The sequence below is a fragment of the Podarcis vaucheri genome (assembly GCF_965113315.1).
Source record: "Podarcis vaucheri genome assembly, chromosome: 7".
Classification (NCBI taxonomy): Eukaryota; Metazoa; Chordata; class Lepidosauria; order Squamata; family Lacertidae; genus Podarcis; species Podarcis vaucheri.
In genome coordinates, this window is record NC_138765.1 from 8,441,222 (window position 1) to 8,458,277 (window position 17,056).

Sequence of the window (17,056 nt, forward strand, 5' to 3'; positions counted from 1 at the left end):
TAGTTGTAGTTTCCGGGTCACCTTCAAAGGTAGCCCCACGTAGAGCGCATGGCAGTAGTCCAAGCGAGAGATAACCAGAGCATGCACCACTCTGGCGAGGCAGTCCGCAGGCAGGTAGGGTCTTAGCCTACGTACCAGATGGAGCTGGTACACAGCTGCCCTGGACACGGATTTAACCTGTGCCTCCATGGACAGCTGTGTGTCCAAAATGACTCCCAGGCTGCGCACCTGGTCCTTCAGGGGCACAGTTACCCCATGTTTACCTTGGGGTTTACAGTTACCCCACAGTCACCTTGGCTTAATCCCCCTTTCAAAAGCGTTAAACGACCTCTTCCCCCTTTGCTCTGCCCTTCTTCCAGGTCTGGTGTGCAACCGTACATTTGACATGTACGCCTGCTGGGGCGATGCTCTTCCGAACACCTCTGCCAAGGTCCCTTGCCCCTGGTACCTGCCTTGGCACCAGCAAGGTATGTATAGATGCAAAGGCACCCAATACGGTTCGTTCATCTCTTAAGTCTTGGAATCAATTTGATTCCTTCCCTCTCTTCCTTTTTCCTTTCTCCTCCTGTGATGGAACTCCTATTTGGGGACTTCCCTGGCTTTTTCTGGCCCATGTAGGACCAGTCTGGATAGTTAGCCTTGGTGAAGACTTGACATTTTCATCCCCCAAAAGGTTTTTGATTTGAGTTTCCATTGAAATGAGGCTGCATTTTAATGTTTTAATGTTGTATTTTAATCTTGTTCTTAAGTTGTATTTCAATTAATTTGTTTTTATATCGGGTGTTAGCCGCCCTGAGCCCGGTCTTGGCTGGGGAGAGCGGGGTATAAATAAAATTTATTATTATTATTATTATTATTATTATTATTATTATTATTATTATTATGTCTGGGCTCCCAGACTGGTTGCAATGTTTGCTAACTTTCAGAACTGTTGGTTCTGAAACCAAGGGGGTTGGACTAGAAGACTCTCGGGTTCCCTGCCAATTCTACAATTCTATGATTCATAATAATAATAATAATAATAATAATAATAATGACATTTATTTATATATTTATTTACTTAGACATACATAACCCGGCCATCTCTGGGTGGCTCCCAACAGAATATTAAAAACACAATGAAACATTGAGCATCAAAAACAGGGTTGCCTTCAGATGTCTTCTAAAAGTCAGATACAGTGGTACCTTGGTTGTCAAACTTAATCCGTTCCGGGAGTCTGATCGACTCCCAGAACTGTTCAAAAACCAAGGTGCGACTTCCGATTGCCTGCAGGAACTTCCTGCACTCCATTCGAAGCCGTGTCAGACATTTGGCTTCCAAAGAACGTTCGAAAACCGGAACACTCACTTCCAGGTTTTCGGCTTTCAAGAGACAAAACGTACAAGTACCAAGGCGTTCGAGAACCAAGGTATGACTGTAGTTGTTTATTTCCCTGACATCTGGTGGGAGGGTGTTCCATGGGGCGGGTGCCACCACCGAGAAGGCCCTCTCTGCCTGGTTCCCTGTAGCTTTGCCTCTCGCAGGGAGGGAACCGGCAGAAGGCCCTTGGAGCTGGACCTCAGTGTCCGGGCTGAACGATGGAGGTAGAGACACTCCTTCAGGTATACTGGGCCTTTGAGGCCATTTAGGGCTTTAAATGTCAGCACCAATGATTCTTCTGAGCACAGCAGAATGGAATACAACTACAGTGGTACCCTGGGTTAAGTACTTCATTCATTCTGGAGGTCTGTTCTTAACCTGGAACTGTTCTTAACCTGAAGCACCACTTTAGCTAATGGGGCCTCCTGCTGCTGCTGTGCCACCGGAGCACGATTTCTGTTCTCATCCTGAAGCAAAGTTCTTAACCTGAGGTACTATTTCTGGGTTAGCGGAGTGTGTAACCTGAAGCGTATGTAACCTGATGCGTATGTAACCCAAGGTACCACTGTATTAAATCAAATTGTATTGTCATTGATATACGTTATTTGTATTTTTATTATTATAATCAAACCATTCGTATCCTCTTGCTGCTTCCCCCTCCTTCCCCAAAACGTCCTCTGCAGTTCGAGGTGGCTTTGTGTTCCAGAAATGCGGCCCAGATGGACAGTGGGTGGTGGATGAGTCGGGGCACCCATGGCGAGATCACTCTCAGTGCGAAGCCGTCGACAAAGAGCTCCCCTTCCAGGTAAACTCACTGCACCACAAACCCCACCTCTGAAAAGCAGCGAGGAGGGAGAGAAGAGACCTTACTAAATAAGAGTCGCTCTGGATTCTTAATCCATATCATAGAATCATAGAATGATAGAGTTGGAAGAGACCACAAGGGCCATCGAGTCCAACCCCCTGCCAAGCAGGAAACACCATCAGAGCACTCCTGACATATGGTTGTCAAGCCTCTGCTTAAAGACCTCCAAAGGAGGAGACTCCACCACACTCCTTGGCAGCAAATTCCACTGTCAAACAGCTCTTACTGTCAGGAAGTTCTTCCTAATGTTCAGGTGGAATCTTCTTTCTTGTAGTTTGGATCCATTGCTCCGTGTCCGCTTCTCTGGAGCAGCAGAAAACAACCTTTCTCCCTCCTCTATGTGACATCCTTTTATATATTTGAACATGGCTATCATATCACCCCTTAACCTCCTCTTCTCCAGGCTAAACATGCCCAGCTCCCTTAGCCGTTCCTCATAAGGCATCGTTTCCAGGCCTTTGACCATTTTGGTTGCCCTCCTCTGGACACGTTCCAGTTTGTCAGTGTCCTTCTTGAATTGTGGTGCCCAGAACTGGGCACAGTACTCCAGGTGAGGTCTAACCAGAGCAGAATACAGTGGCACTATTACTTCCCTTCATCTAGATGCTATACTCCTATTGATGCAGCCCAGAATTGCATTGGCTTTTTTAGCTGCCGCGTCACACTGTTGGCTCATGTTAAGTTTGTGGTCAACCATATTGGCAAACGGAGAGGCCAATAGTGCCTTGAGTGCCAAGGAAAACAAACATGGAGCCTGGCACGTTTCCCTGCGCAGCTCTGCTGGCTGTCCGTCTGATACAAAAGTCCTTCCGGCCTCTGCCTCTTGCCGTTAGCAGAGATAAACACAGCGGTGAAGCAAATGCAGCATGTGGGTAATAAATCCAGAACACACAGGCGTTTCTTATCTTGTTAGCCTTTAATCTTGAAGTAAACCAGATCTTACATCTGTCCGGGTGACAAAGCACACATCTTGCACCCTCTCTTCACTAAAAGCGAAACCAGACTGCAACTCTCAGAGTCAGACCACTCCCAAAGAGTTTCTAACCACGCCTCAGGTAAGAGACGTCACCACAGAACTCCTTAACCCTGTGAGTTCTGAAACCAGTAACACCCCCTCTCGTCTCGAACCCTGAGGGAAACTGTGAACCCCTCTTTGAGCTCAACACCTTCCATTGCCTTTTGCCTCCCACTGGCATCTATCCCAGGCACCTGTTGAACCCCTTCAACATTCCCAGAATCACACTGTGCGACACTTTCCCACGCACCCGTGACCTGAAACCCCTCTGACCCACTTGGGCCAGCAGTTGTGTCTTCTCCGTCAGACTTTTCCCCCTCTGACTTGACAACCCGTCCGTGAGCTTTCTCCATTATGCTTACCGGAGATGAAGCCTCACACCTGGACATTCCTTTCACAACCCTTGGAGATGCCCAAACCTGCCCTGACCCCTGACCCTGGACCTGGTCCCCATCACCGGGTTCTGAACCCTGATCCTGGACCTGGTCCCCATCACCGGGATCAGCCTCTGCCTCCCTCTCCTCCCCTTGAGGAGACTTTGCACCCGTCACCTGGTGACGTATTCCCTTTTCCTTGAAAAACTCCTCCAGAGCAGACCCAGTAAACTGTGACCCTCGGTCGCTCTTGAACCCTTGCACCCTGGTGGAGAACCTTCGTTCCACCTCTGCAACCCAATCCTGGATCAGTTGCGCCACCTCCCCCTGTGATTTGAGAGAGAAACACCAGCCAACCTGGCTGTGGTCATCTGTCAGCGACAGCACATACCTGGCCCCACCCAGACTCTCACACCTCATGGGTCCTGACAGATCTGTGTGAACAAGCTCAAAGGGCTTTTTGGCTACCCTCCCAAACCCGGGAAAACCAAGTACCTTTGCACCTTTGCATGCCCTGCACCCTTGGGACCTCCTCCCACATTTTGTGATTTTACACCCTTTTGTGCACCTGTGCAACTTTTGCACATGACTGGGAACCTTAGCACACTGCACCTGTGCTTTTCCAGCATTCCCACCACCCTCCAGAGGTGTCTCCAGAACAAAGAGATTGTTCTCCCTCTGCACGTTGACCAGTTGTCTCCCTCCTCTGAAAATGGAACAGGTGTCATTTTCAAAACAAACATTGTATCCCTGCTTCATTAGAGCTGATACAGATAATAGACAACAATTCAGTCCCGGCACAACGTAGACCTCTAGCTCCTCCTGTAAAGGAGAGAAAAACACGTTAGCCACACCACAGACTGATTTTTGTGTTCCGTCTGCGAACATAACAGTCATTCCAGTTGAAACAGCCCTGCAGTTCCGCATTTCGCCAGCAGGTTCGCTTATCAGGTGACGACTGACAGTAGTATCCAAAATCCAGCGCATCACCATGTCCTGGCTGGAGTTGTTCTTCACAGTTGCCATAGAAGCAGTGATAAGAAAACAACCCTCCCCAGTGTCTGAGCCACGTCCTTCCCTTGCGTTCCCACGCTGGCCTCCTCTTCCAGACTGATTCCCCTGGGAACTCAGCTGGTTGACCTTGGCAAACTTGGCAACATCCTGTCTTGCCTCTCTGCTCCGGTGGGGGCAACTGCCACGCAGATGGTCTGTTGAATTACACACGTAGCACCGACGAACTTCAGTGGAAAAATACTGCCCGGGGCTCCTCCCAGCTGGCCTGGCCCTCCTTCTTCCGGAAAAGCACCCTTTGCCAGATCCGCCCCCTCTGAACTCCACTCCAGCAGGCACAGTGGAAAACTTTTCAAACTTGCCTTTGGAACTTTCCGCCCCCCCGACTTGCTCACTAGCACTCCTTGAGGCTAAATCATCAGGAACAGGGGCTACAGCCATCTCTAGGCTTTTGTATTCCTTCCCCAGGGCTCTGGCCTCCTGCTGAAGCTTCACAGCAAACGCAGCAGTACATCCCCAGACAGCCCTTGCTGACTTCACGTCCTTGCCCAACTTCTTAGAGTGAGCTTTCCAGACGGAATGTCCTCCAAGACCTGGCTGCCTGCCATTGTCTTCCGTTCTCCCAAGGGTCCCCAAGCTTACTCACAGCTTATCCAGCACCCCGTCCGGAGAGACGATTTCCTGCTGCTCTCGAACTCCGCAGCAACACAGCACAGGCAAACCTTTGCGTCTTTCAACTAGCCGCTTGCCTTAAAACTCCGGCCACGTCTTAGTGGTTAACTTTTCACATGGCAGCTTAAGCTCAAAACCATGTTCCTGGGACTGAGCCATCTCCTTCTCCCCCGGGGTAAGCTTACTCACGACAGCAACAGCTTCCTCCGGCCTCCGGCAGATCGGCCTCCCAGCGAGCTCCTTCCAGCCTCAAAGACAGCTCCGGCTGGACCCAGCAACTTTCCTGCTGGCATCCCCCCACATGTGGGACGTTCCTGCAATGCTTCAAAGCGTTGGCAAGCCGCCATAACCTATTGGCAAACGGAGAGGCCAATAGTGCCTTGAGTGCCAAGGAAAACAAACATGGAGCCTGGCACGTTTCCCTGCGCAGCTCTGCTGGCTGTCCGTCTGATACAAAAGTCCTTCCGGCCTCTGCCTCTTGCCGTTAGCAGAGATAAACACAGCGGTGAAGCAAATGCAGCATGTGGGTAATAAATCCAGAACACACAGGCGTTTCTTATCTTGTTAGCCTTTAATCTTGAAGTAAACCAGATCTTACATCTGTCCGGGTGACAAAGCACACATCTTGCACCCTCTCTTCACTAAAAGCGAAACCAGACTGCAACTCTCAGAGTCAGACCACTCCCAAAGAGTTTCTAACCACGCCTCAGGTAAGAGACGTCACCACAGAACTCCTTAACCCTGTGAGTTCTGAAACCAGTAACAAACCAAGACTCCTAGATCCTTTTCACATGTATTGCTCTCAAGCCAGGTGTCACCCATCTTGTATTTGTGCCTCTCATTTTTTTTTGCCCATATTTAATGCGTTTGTGCTTTAAATGTTCAGTCTTTGGTTCCCCCCCCCAAAAAAATTTTTTTTATTAGTTTTCACAGTATTATAAACAAACAAACAAACACACAAAACAGATAAACATAAATCATAGCCTTATTCAAAATTACAGTTATTAACTTTGTTAAGTGACTTCCTCGCTTCCCCTCGGTTGAATTTCATTGCATGTCCTTTTAACGGTTTTCCAAATCCCAATTTTTATGAGATTTAACTTAAACATCCTTAGATCTTCATCTTATGGAATTAAACATATTAATTCATCGCTTAACATAAATAAAATCCGAAGCCCATTAACTATCTGCAAGCTGTTTTCAGTTAGTTTAACTTAACAAATTTAGCTAGATAATCATTAAATTTAATCCACTCTTCCTGATACTCCTCCTCCTTCTGGTCGTGGACTCTTCCGGTTAGGTCGGCTAGCTCCGGAAAATCCATCATCTTCATCTGCCATTCTTCTATTGCTGGTAATTCTTGGGTTTTCCACTTTTTAGCTAACAAAATATGAGCAGCAGTTGTGGCATACAAAAATAATTTAACATCTTTCTTGGGCAATTCCAAACCTGTTATTCCAAGAAGAAAAAGGCCTCTGGTTTCTTTATAAATGTATATTTCAACATTTTTTTCAATTCATTATAAATCTTTTCCCAGAAGTCTTTCACCTTGGGACAGGTCCAAAAATGTTTAGTCTTTGGAAAGCATTGCTGATGAGGGCTGCTGAAAGCCATAATCCATCTCACGAGTAGATGAATCGACAAAAACTCAACTAAAGATATCTCCTACCAGTGTACAAAACTTTCTGGATGCTGTGAATATTGTGGACTTGAATTTTGATGATGAGTTATATGTACAGATTAATGCTTTTGGTGTGTGTAATATAATAATATAATATAATATAATATAATATAATATAATATAATATAATATAATATAATATAATATAATATAATATAATATAATATAATATAATATAATATAATATAATATAATATAATATAATATAATATAATATAATACAATACAATACAATACAATACAATACAATACAATACAATACAATACAATATAATATAATATAATATAATATAATATAATATAATAATGTTTAGGGAAGCTTTTAATATTTAATGGACCACTGTATTTTAAAACTTTGTTGGAAACCGCCCAGGGTGGCTGGGGAGACCCAGCCAGATGGGTGGGGTATAAATAAATTATTACTAGTAATATAATATAATATAATATAATATAATATAATATAATATAATATAATAATATATTACTTGAGAGTTCACTTGTCTCCTGTACAAGGTGAGGAAGGGATTGTTTTAAACCCTTAAAACTGTGTTAATTTTTTTTAAGCCTTTCTTTAAAAAGATTAATTGACTAAAGTTATCAAATTATGTGTGACGTGGGCAAAATTTAATCCACTGGTTTTCCCCCCAGATTGCAGTATAAAATGTAATTCTGTTGGGGGGTCTGTGACCATAGTAGAAAATTGGGAGAAGGGGAAAGAAGGAATTAAATATGCCTTTCCTTCTAACAAATGGCATCAGTTTTCATCCATTAAACTCTCAGTGATCTTCCACTTCCATCCCCACCTCAAAAAAAAGCAGCTGCACTGAGGTTTTGATTTACACGATAACTTATTTCCATGTACCTGCTGCACCGAGAAAAGGCAGATATTCAATTAGCTAAAAAGCCTTGAATCGCTGGACGGATCTTTTTCCCTTTTGCAAATGAATAATGGCACATTATTTTGAGAACCAAACATTTCGCCATCAAAATTGGAAGTACTGGTAACTCTGGGCAAAGAAGCCTAAGGAGGCCTTTTGGATGCCCTCTGATATTTCTCCGATGAAAATAGGGATGTCCATAATAATAATAATAATAATAATAATAATAATAATGGTAATAGCCTGCCCATTTGACTGGGTTGCCCCAGCCACTCTGGGTGGCTTACATCATAATAAAACGTTAAACATTAAAACCTTCCCTATACAGGGCTGCCTTCAGTTGTCTTCTAAAGATTGTATAGTTACCGTACTTATCTCCTTGGCTTGAGGGTCGCATAACTCCATACCCTCCAACATTCCTCCGCTGAAAATAGGGATGTCCTAAGGGAAAGGACGTGGGTGGCACTGTGGGTTAAACCACAGAGCCTAGGACTTGCCGATCAGAAGGTCGGCGGTTCGAATCCCCGCAACGGGGTGAGCTCTCGTTGCTCGGTCCCTGCTCCTGCCAACCTAGCAGTTTGAAAGCACGTCAAAGTACAAGTAGATAAATAGGTACCACTCCGGCGGGAAGGTAAACGGCGTTTCCGTGCGCTGCTCTGGTTCGCCAGAAGCGGCTTAGTCATGCTGGCCACATGACCCGGAAGCTGTACGCCGGCTCCCACGGCCAATAAAGCGAGATGAGCGCCGCAACCCCAGAGTCGTTTGCAACTGGACCTAATGGTCAGGGGTCCCTTTACCTTTAGTTTAGACAAAAAGCAAAAGGTGATACGACAGGCGCTTATAAAACGATGCATGGCATGGAGAAAAATGGATAGAAATAAGTTTTTCTCCCTCTTAGCACTCGTAGAACGTGTGGACGCCCTGTGAAGATTCAGGGCAGACAGAATCAGAGAACCGTAGTGTGGGGAGGCAGGGGCGCCGACTTATAAAAAATATTGGGGGAGCCCATGAATAATAAATAATGAATAATAAATGAAAGCTCATGAATAATAAATAAGCTCATGAATATGCAGATAAAGTGGCGCCGCCTCCTCGTGAGCGAATAGGGGAGAGCGTGCTGCGCCTATTAATCAGCTCCGAAGGAAATTGGGTGGAGCTTTTGCTCGGGAGGGAGGGCAGGAGGCATGCAGCCCGACCCTGTGCATTTTGGGCTGGGGGAGGGGCGGCGGTGGCGCTCTGCTGGAGGGGCGCCCGAGATTATTGGGGGGGCAGAGCTCCCCCAAACGAATTTTTGAGGGGGCTCGGGCCCCCTCAGGCCCCATGGAGTCGGTGCCTATGGGAGGGACCCTCAAGGATCATCCAGTCCACCGCACCGCAACCCCAGAGTCGGCCACGACTGGACCTAATGGTCAGGGGCCCCTTTACCTTTAAGGGAAAGCAGGGCATTCCAGGATCAAATCAGAAATTGGGGCTGCTTCTGAAAATCTGGGACTGTCCCTGGAAAATTGGGACCCTGGGAAGCTCTGCAAGTGCTGCAGTCTCAGTGGATGAAACCTTGTCTGCAATAATAATAATAATTTGTTTGTTTGTTTGTTTGTTTATACCCCGGCCACCTGGCTGGGTTTCCCCAGCCACTCTGGGCGGCTTCCAACAGGATATTAAAAACACAATAACACATCAAACATGGAAACTTCCCTAAACAGGGCTGCCTTCAGATGTCTTCTAAAAGCCAGATACAGTGCACACTCGGGTTGCGAACGTGATCCATGTGGGATGCACGTCCGCAACCCACAGCAGCGAATCTGTGCATGCGTGGGTTGCGAATCGGCGCTTCTGCGCATGTGCGGCCGCCGAAACCCAGAAGTAACTCATTCCAGTACTTCCAGGTTTCGGCGGTCCGTAACCCAAAAAAACCGCAACCTGAAGTGTCTGCAACCCGAGGTATGACTGTAGTTGTTTATTTCCTTGAAATCTGATTGGAGGGCGTTCCACAGGGCGGGTGCCACTGCCGAGAAGGCCCTATGCCTGGTTCCCTGTAACCTCATTTCTCACAGTGAGTGAACTGCTAGAAGGCCCTCAGAGCTGAACCTCAGTGCCCAGGCAGAACGATGGGGGTGGAGATGCTCCTTCAGGTATACTGGGCCTTTGAGGCCGTTTAGGGCTTTCAAGGTCAGCACCAACACTTTAAACACTCTTTCCTTCCAGACCTTTTGCTGATAAGCCTATTAATAGTGATGTTTTTCCTGCGTCACTTGCAACCTGCGATGAAGGTGCCCTTTACCGCTGAGGTGTATTCCAGCTGTGCTTCTGTTTCTTCCCAGAAACATTTGTGGATTCTGGAGCAGTTTCGACTGATGTACACAGTGGGCTACTCCCTTTCGTTCGTGGCTCTGCTTGCGGCCTTCGTCCTGTTGGCAGCTTTCAGGTATTGAGAAAGACGACAAGGGGCACTGCCCTCCCCTGGGTACCACGCAGGAAATATGAGAGGTATTGAAAGATGTGGGTGTGTGGTTTGATTAATCACCCCTGGCAAGAGAGGCTTCCGCTAAAGCAGGGGTCAGCAAACGTTTTCAGCAGGGGGCCAGTTCACTGTCCCTCAGACCTTGTGGGGGGCCGGACTATATTTTGAAGAGGAAAAAAAATGAATGAATTCCTATGCAAAGATGCATTTTAAATAAAAGGACACATTCTACTCACGTAAAAACGCCAGGTAAAAAGGTAAAGGTAAAGGGACCCATGACCATTGGGTCCAGTCATGGCTGACTCTGGGGTTGAGGCGCTCATCTCGCTTTACTGGCCAAGGGAGCTGGTGTACAGCTTCCGGGTCATGTGGCCAGCATGACTAAGCCGCTTCTGGCGAACCAGAGCAGCACACGGAAATGCCGTTTACCTTCCCGCCGGAGTGGTACTTATTTATCTACTTGCACTTTGACGTGCTTTCAAACTGCTAGGTTGGCAGGAGCAGGGACCGAGCGACGGGAGCTCACCCCGTTGCAGGGATTCAAACCACCGAACTTCTGATCGGCAAGCCATAGGCTCTGTGGTTTAACCCACAGCGCCACCCACGTCCTTTCCCTTAGGGCATCCCTCAGGGTCCCTTCCAACTCTGCAATTCTATGATTCCACAATCTAAAGAGGGAGGCAGAGACGAGAACTGAAATTCGGAGGCACTGCTGCCTCCCTCCAACTGTGAAGGCTAAGGTATGAGCCCATTTGGCCATGGTACAGCAATAAGTAACCAGACAAACTCCTCCGTTGCAAAGAGAACGTCAGCAATGTCTAGGCAACACGATGACCATGTACATACGCAATAGACAATCTTTATAGAATTCCTTCAAACCATAACAAGTCCAGAATGAAATCTTTAGTCTCATAGTCTCTGAAAATCTTTAAATGAAGCGAGGTACTTTGAATGATGAAAGACAAGCTGTGAAGCTTTGTGTATTCAGCAAACATGATGTCCAACACTGAACAGTGATTCCGAATATTGACTACTGTTTCGTAGAATTCTTCGTCAGCGTGGTGGGACGAGATAGAATTGCTTCATAAACCCATCCTGTATCGAATGAATTTATGTGACTACATTCTTACATGAGCACTGTTCCACAGCGTTTGATATTTTCATTTACATTCATTCATTCAAAACAGCAGTCAATATCGGGAATTTAAAGCTTTTCAGAGACTTTGAGACTAAAGATTTCATTTTGGACTTGTTATGGTTCGAAGGAATTCTATAAAGATTGTCTATTGCGTCTGTACATGGCCATTGTGTTGCCTAGACATTGCTGACGTTCTCCTTGCAACACGGGAGTCTGTCTGGTAACTTCTGCAGCCAAGCTGGGGCCAAACATTTTGCTCTGCTTTCCTTTGGACCACATCAGCCAGGCTGAGAGGGGGGCTTGTTGTCGTCTGGACAGTCCAGGACCCCCCATGCACACTTCCCAGGCATGTGTCCCAGAGGTGTCACATGGATGCTGCTAGTGCAGTGTTTTTACTTCACCCCCGGAGGCATACTCCATTGTCTCTTGAGACAGACAGGTGCCAACAACAAGGCTTTTATCCTGTATTTTTATCCTTTGAACCACCCTGAGCTCTCTTGATGAAGTTTAATAAATAATAAAACCTAATAATAATAATAATAATAATAATAATAATAATAATAATAATAATAATATATTTATACCCCGCCCATCTGGCTGGGTTTCCCCAGCCACTCTGGGCGGCTTCCAACAGAACCCTAAAATACAATAACCTGTTAAACATTAAAAGCTTCCCTAAAGAGGGCTGCCTTCAGATGTCTTCTAAAAGTCTGGTAGTTGTTGTTCTCTTTGACATCTGGTGGGAGGGCATTCCACAGGGCGGGCGCCACCACCGAGAAGGCCCTTTGCCTGCTTCCCTGTAACTTGGCTTCTCGCAGTGAGGGAACCGCCAGAAGGCCCTCAGCGCTGGACCTCAGTGTCCGGGTAGAACGATGGGGGTGGAGATGCTCCTTCAGATATACTGGACCGAGGCCGTTTAGGGCTTTAAAGGTCAGCACCAACACTTTGAATTGTGCTTGCAAACATACTGGGAGCCAGACCAGTGTTATATGGTCTCGGTGGCCGCTCCCAGTCACCAGTCTAGCTGCCGCAAGTCATAGAATCATAGAATCATAGAGTTGGAAGAGACCACAAGGGCCATCGAGTCCAACCCCCTGCCAAGCAGGAAACACCATCAGAGCACTCCTGACATATGGTTGTCAAGGCTCTGCTTAAAGACCTCCAAAGGAGGAGACTCCACCACACTCCTTGGCAGCAAATTCCACTGTCGAACAGCTCTTACTGTCAGGAAGTTCTTCCTAATGTTTAGGTGGAATCTTCTTTCTTGTAGTTTGGATCCATTGCTCCGTGTCCGCTTCTCTGGAGCAGCAGAAAACAACCTTTCTCCCTCCTCTATGTGACATCCTTTTATATATTTGAACATGGCTATCATATCACCCCTTAACCTCCTCTTCTCCAGGCTAAACATGCCCAGCTCCCTTAGTCGTTCCTCATAAGGCATCGTTTCCAGGCCTTTGACCATTTTGGTTGCCCTCCTCTGGACACGTTCCAGTTTGTCAGTGTCCTTCTTGAACTGTGGTGCCCAGAACTGGACACAGTACTCCAGGTGAGGTCTGACCAGAGCAGAATACAGTGGCACTATTACTTCCCTTGATCTAGATGCTATACTCCTATTGATGCAGCCCAGAATTGCATTGGCTTTTTTAGCTGCCGCGTCACACTGTTGGCTCATGTCAAGTTTGTGGTCAACCAAGACTCCTAGATCCTTTTCACATGTACTGCTCTCAAGCCAGGTGTCACCCATCTTGTATTTGTGCCTCTCATTTTTTTTGCCCAAGTGCAATACTTTACATTTCTCCCTGTTAAAATTCATCTTGTTTATTTTTGCCCAGTTCTCTAATCTGTCAAGGTCGTTTTGAAGTGTGATCCTGTCCTCTGGGGTGTTAGCCACCCCTCCCAGTTTGGTGTCATCTGCAAATTTGATCAGGATGCCCTTGAGTCCATCATCCAAGTTGTTGATAAAGATGTTGAATAAGACCGGGCCCAAGACAGAACCCTGTGGCACCCCACTAGTCACTCTTCTCCAGGATGAAGAGGAACCATTGATGAGCACCCTTTGGGTTCGGTCAGTCAGCCAGTTACAAATCCACTGAGTGGTAGCATAGTCAAGACCGCATTTTACCAGCTTCTTTACAAGAATATCATGGGGCACCTTGTCAAATGCCTTGCTGAAATCAAGGTAGGCTACATCCACTGCGTTCCCTTCATCTACCAGGCTTGTAATTCTGTCAAAAAACGAGATCAGGTTAGTCTGACATGATTTATTTTTCAGAAATCCATGCTGACTATTGGTGATCACAGCATTCCTTTCTAGGTGCTCACAGACTGTTTGCTTAATGATCTGCTCCAGAATCTTCCCTGCTATTGATGTCAGACTGACTGGGCGGTAATTATTTGGGTCCTCTCTTTTCCCCTTTTTGAAAATAGGGACAACATTTGCCCTCCTCCAGTCTGCCGGGACTTCGCCTGTTCTCCAGGAATTCTCAAAGATGACTGCCAGTGGTTCTGAGATCACATCTGCCAGTTCTCTTAATACTCTTGGATGCAGTTCATCTGGCCCTGGAGACTTGAATACATCTAAACTAGCCAAATATTCTTGTACAATCTCCTTAGTTATTCTGGGCTGTGTTTCCTTTGCTGAATCATTTGCTCCAAATTCTTCAGGTCGGGCATTGTTTTCTTTATCGGAGAAGACTGAGGCAAAGAAGGCATTGAGTAGTTCAGCCCTTTCTGTATCCCCTGTTTGCATTTCACCATCTTCTCCTCTGAGTGACCCCATTGTTTCTTTGTTCTTCCTTTTGCTACGAACATACCCATAAAAGCCTTTTTTGTTGCTTTTAACCTCTCTAGCAAGCCTGAGTTCATTCTGTGCTTTAGCTTTTCTGACTTTGTGTCTACACGTGCTGGCTATTTGTTTGAATTCCTCTTTGGTGGTTTCCCCCCTTTTCCATTTTTTGTACACATCCTTTTTTAATCTTAATTCAGTTAAAAGTTCTTTAGATAGCCACCCTGGCTTCTTTAGGCACCTTCCATGTTTCCGTCTCATTGGTATTGCCTGAAGTTGTGCTTTTACTATCTCCCTCTTAACAAACTCCCAGCCACCATGAACTCCCTTTCCTTTTAGTATTACTGTCCATGGGATCTCACCCAGCACTTCCCTAAGTTTTATGAAGTCGGCTTTCTTAAAGTCAAGAAATTGAGTCCTAGTATGCTTGGCTGCTCCTTTCCGCTGTATAGTAAACTTCAGAAGAGCATGATCACTCGCGCCTAATGATCCTTCCACTTCTACCCCACTAACCAGGTCATCAACATTGGTTAGGACCAGATCTAAAATGGCTGTTCCTCTTGTTGCTTCTCCCACTTTCTGGACAATGAAGTTGTCTGCAAGGCCAGTGAGGAATCTGTTTGACCTTATGCTCTTGGCTGAGTTTGACGTCCAACAAATATCCGGGTAATTGAAGTCCCCCATTACTACTATCTCCCTTCCTTTTGCATGCTTGGCCATCTGTTCCAGGAAGGCATCATCTATGTCCTCCGTTTGGCTTGGGGATCTATAGTAAACTCCCACAATGAGGTCTCTGTTATTCTTCTCTCCCTTAATTTTGACCCAAATGCTCTCACTTTGGCTTTGAGGATCTAAATCTTGGATCTCTTCACAGGTATACACATCCCTGACATATAACGCCACTCCTCCTCCTTTCTTGTCTGGTCTGTTTCTCTGAAATAGATTGTATCCCCCCATTATTACATTCCAATCGTGGGACTTATCCCACCAGGTTTCAGTGATGCCTATTATGTCATATTTAGTTTGCTGTACCAAGAGCTCAAGCTCATCTTGTTTATTTCCCATGCTTTGCGCATTAGTGTACAGACATTGAAGTCCATTAATCATTCCCCCGTGTCTCTTATTTAAGGATTTTTTCCTCCCACCACTAGGTCCGCATGCTGTTTGCTCCATTTGGTCTATGACATTTGGATGATCATCTTCATTAATTGATAGACTCCTACCTTCAGGAGCACTGTCTCCCTCCCCCACATTAGTCAGTTTAAAGCCCTCCTGATGAGGTTTCTGAGATTTTTGGCAAAAACATTTCTCCCAACCGTTGTGAGGTGCAGCCCATCACTTGCCAGAAGTCCATCTTCAAGAAACTGCAGTCCGTGATCTAAGAATCCAAACCGTTCCTGTTTACACCATTTGCGAAGCCAGCTGTTCACTTCCACTATTTTCCCCTCTCTCCCTGGGCCACGTCGTTCAACTGGGAGGACAGATGAGATGACAATTTGTGCATTTAGTTGCTTCAATTTCCTGCCGAGAGCCTCGTAGTCTCTTTTGATCTTCTGGAGGCTATTGCTTGCAGTGTCATTGGTTCCCACATGAACCAAGAGGAAGGGGTATTTGTCAGTGGGTTTTATGATTCCTTGCAGTCGTTCAGTTACATCTTGGATCTTAGCCCCGGGGAGACAGCACACTTCCCGAGACATCTTGTCAGGCCCACAGATCACTGCTTCTGTTCCCCTCAGTAGGGAATCCCCTATCACCACTACACGCCTCCTCTTGGGTTTGGTCGGGGTTCTTCCGTGAGCTGTCCGTTCCAAGGTCGCCTGCACATTCCCTGAGGACTGACTTTGCTGCTCGTCTTCATATACCTGATCGAAAGTGCAAGAATGAGATTTGGTTTCTGTTAAAACCCTGTCTAGCAGTCTTGGATCCTGGCTCGAGGTGTGCAGATTTGGGGCACAACTGACTTCTCCCTGACCCCTGCCCACTGTTCTCTGCCCATTTCCAGGAAACTCCGTTGCATCCGCAATTACATCCACATGAATCTCTTCGCCTCCTTCATGCTGCGGGCCGTCTCCATCCTCACCCGGGACACCTTCCTGCGGCTGCACTTCCCCAAGGACTTCCAGGACGAAGGGGACCTCTCGCACCTTCCTTTGGGACAGGTATCATGGCAACTGCAATTTGAGGGAGGGGAGGTGGGAGGGGTCCAGCCGGGACCAGAGGGGGGGAGCATGGGCGTCGTGTTGGGAGATCCTGGACAGACAAAAGAAATTAATTTTTCAAGCAAGGCATAAACTATGGAACTCACTCATGCAGAAGGCGGTTGCTAGAAATCGAGGGAGGGGAGAGTGCTCTTTTGCTTGGTAGGTTTCTCCCAGGCATCTGTTTGTGAGAATTGGATGCTGGAACTTAGAAAGAGTAAGAAGCAAGACCTGGACTCTTTCTTCGAATATGGTGGACTGGTTGGAAAAAATATAGACCCTATTGGGTCAAAGATGCTCCGAGATATGATGTTCAACATAAAGGACTGCCAACAAAACCGGCTGAAAGGGACTGAGAGAGATTTAAGAGCCTGATAGATCCAGGCTGAGAGCCGACAGACTGAAGGACAATTTTGGGGGGATCGAAACTGGGGGAGGGGGGGAAAGCTTTGGAATCCAAAGGGGTATAACTATATGTTTTATTTGATAGGTTGTCTTGTAATTATTTTAATAATTGGGAACCTCGTGAAAGGGAACTTGGGTCGACCTTAGAAAAAGGGGTTAATGTCGAGTATTAAAAGGAGGTCTAGAAGTTTAAAATTGGCTAATTAAGACGAA

General features: G+C 46.4%; 1 protein-coding gene across 1 annotated transcript in view; it reads left to right on the forward strand.

The window, feature by feature from the left end:
- LOC309536824 (glucagon receptor-like) overlaps positions 1–17,056 on the forward strand; it is a 49,100-nt gene that overhangs the window by 17,557 nt on the left and 14,487 nt on the right. Inside the window, exons 4-7 of the mRNA XM_082231179.1 lie at positions 360–467; positions 2,044–2,165; positions 10,178–10,281; positions 16,243–16,399. Of these exons, the coding sequence (XP_082087305.1) occupies positions 360–467; positions 2,044–2,165; positions 10,178–10,281; positions 16,243–16,399 (491 nt within the window). The remainder of the gene's footprint in view (positions 1–359; positions 468–2,043; positions 2,166–10,177; positions 10,282–16,242; positions 16,400–17,056) is intronic.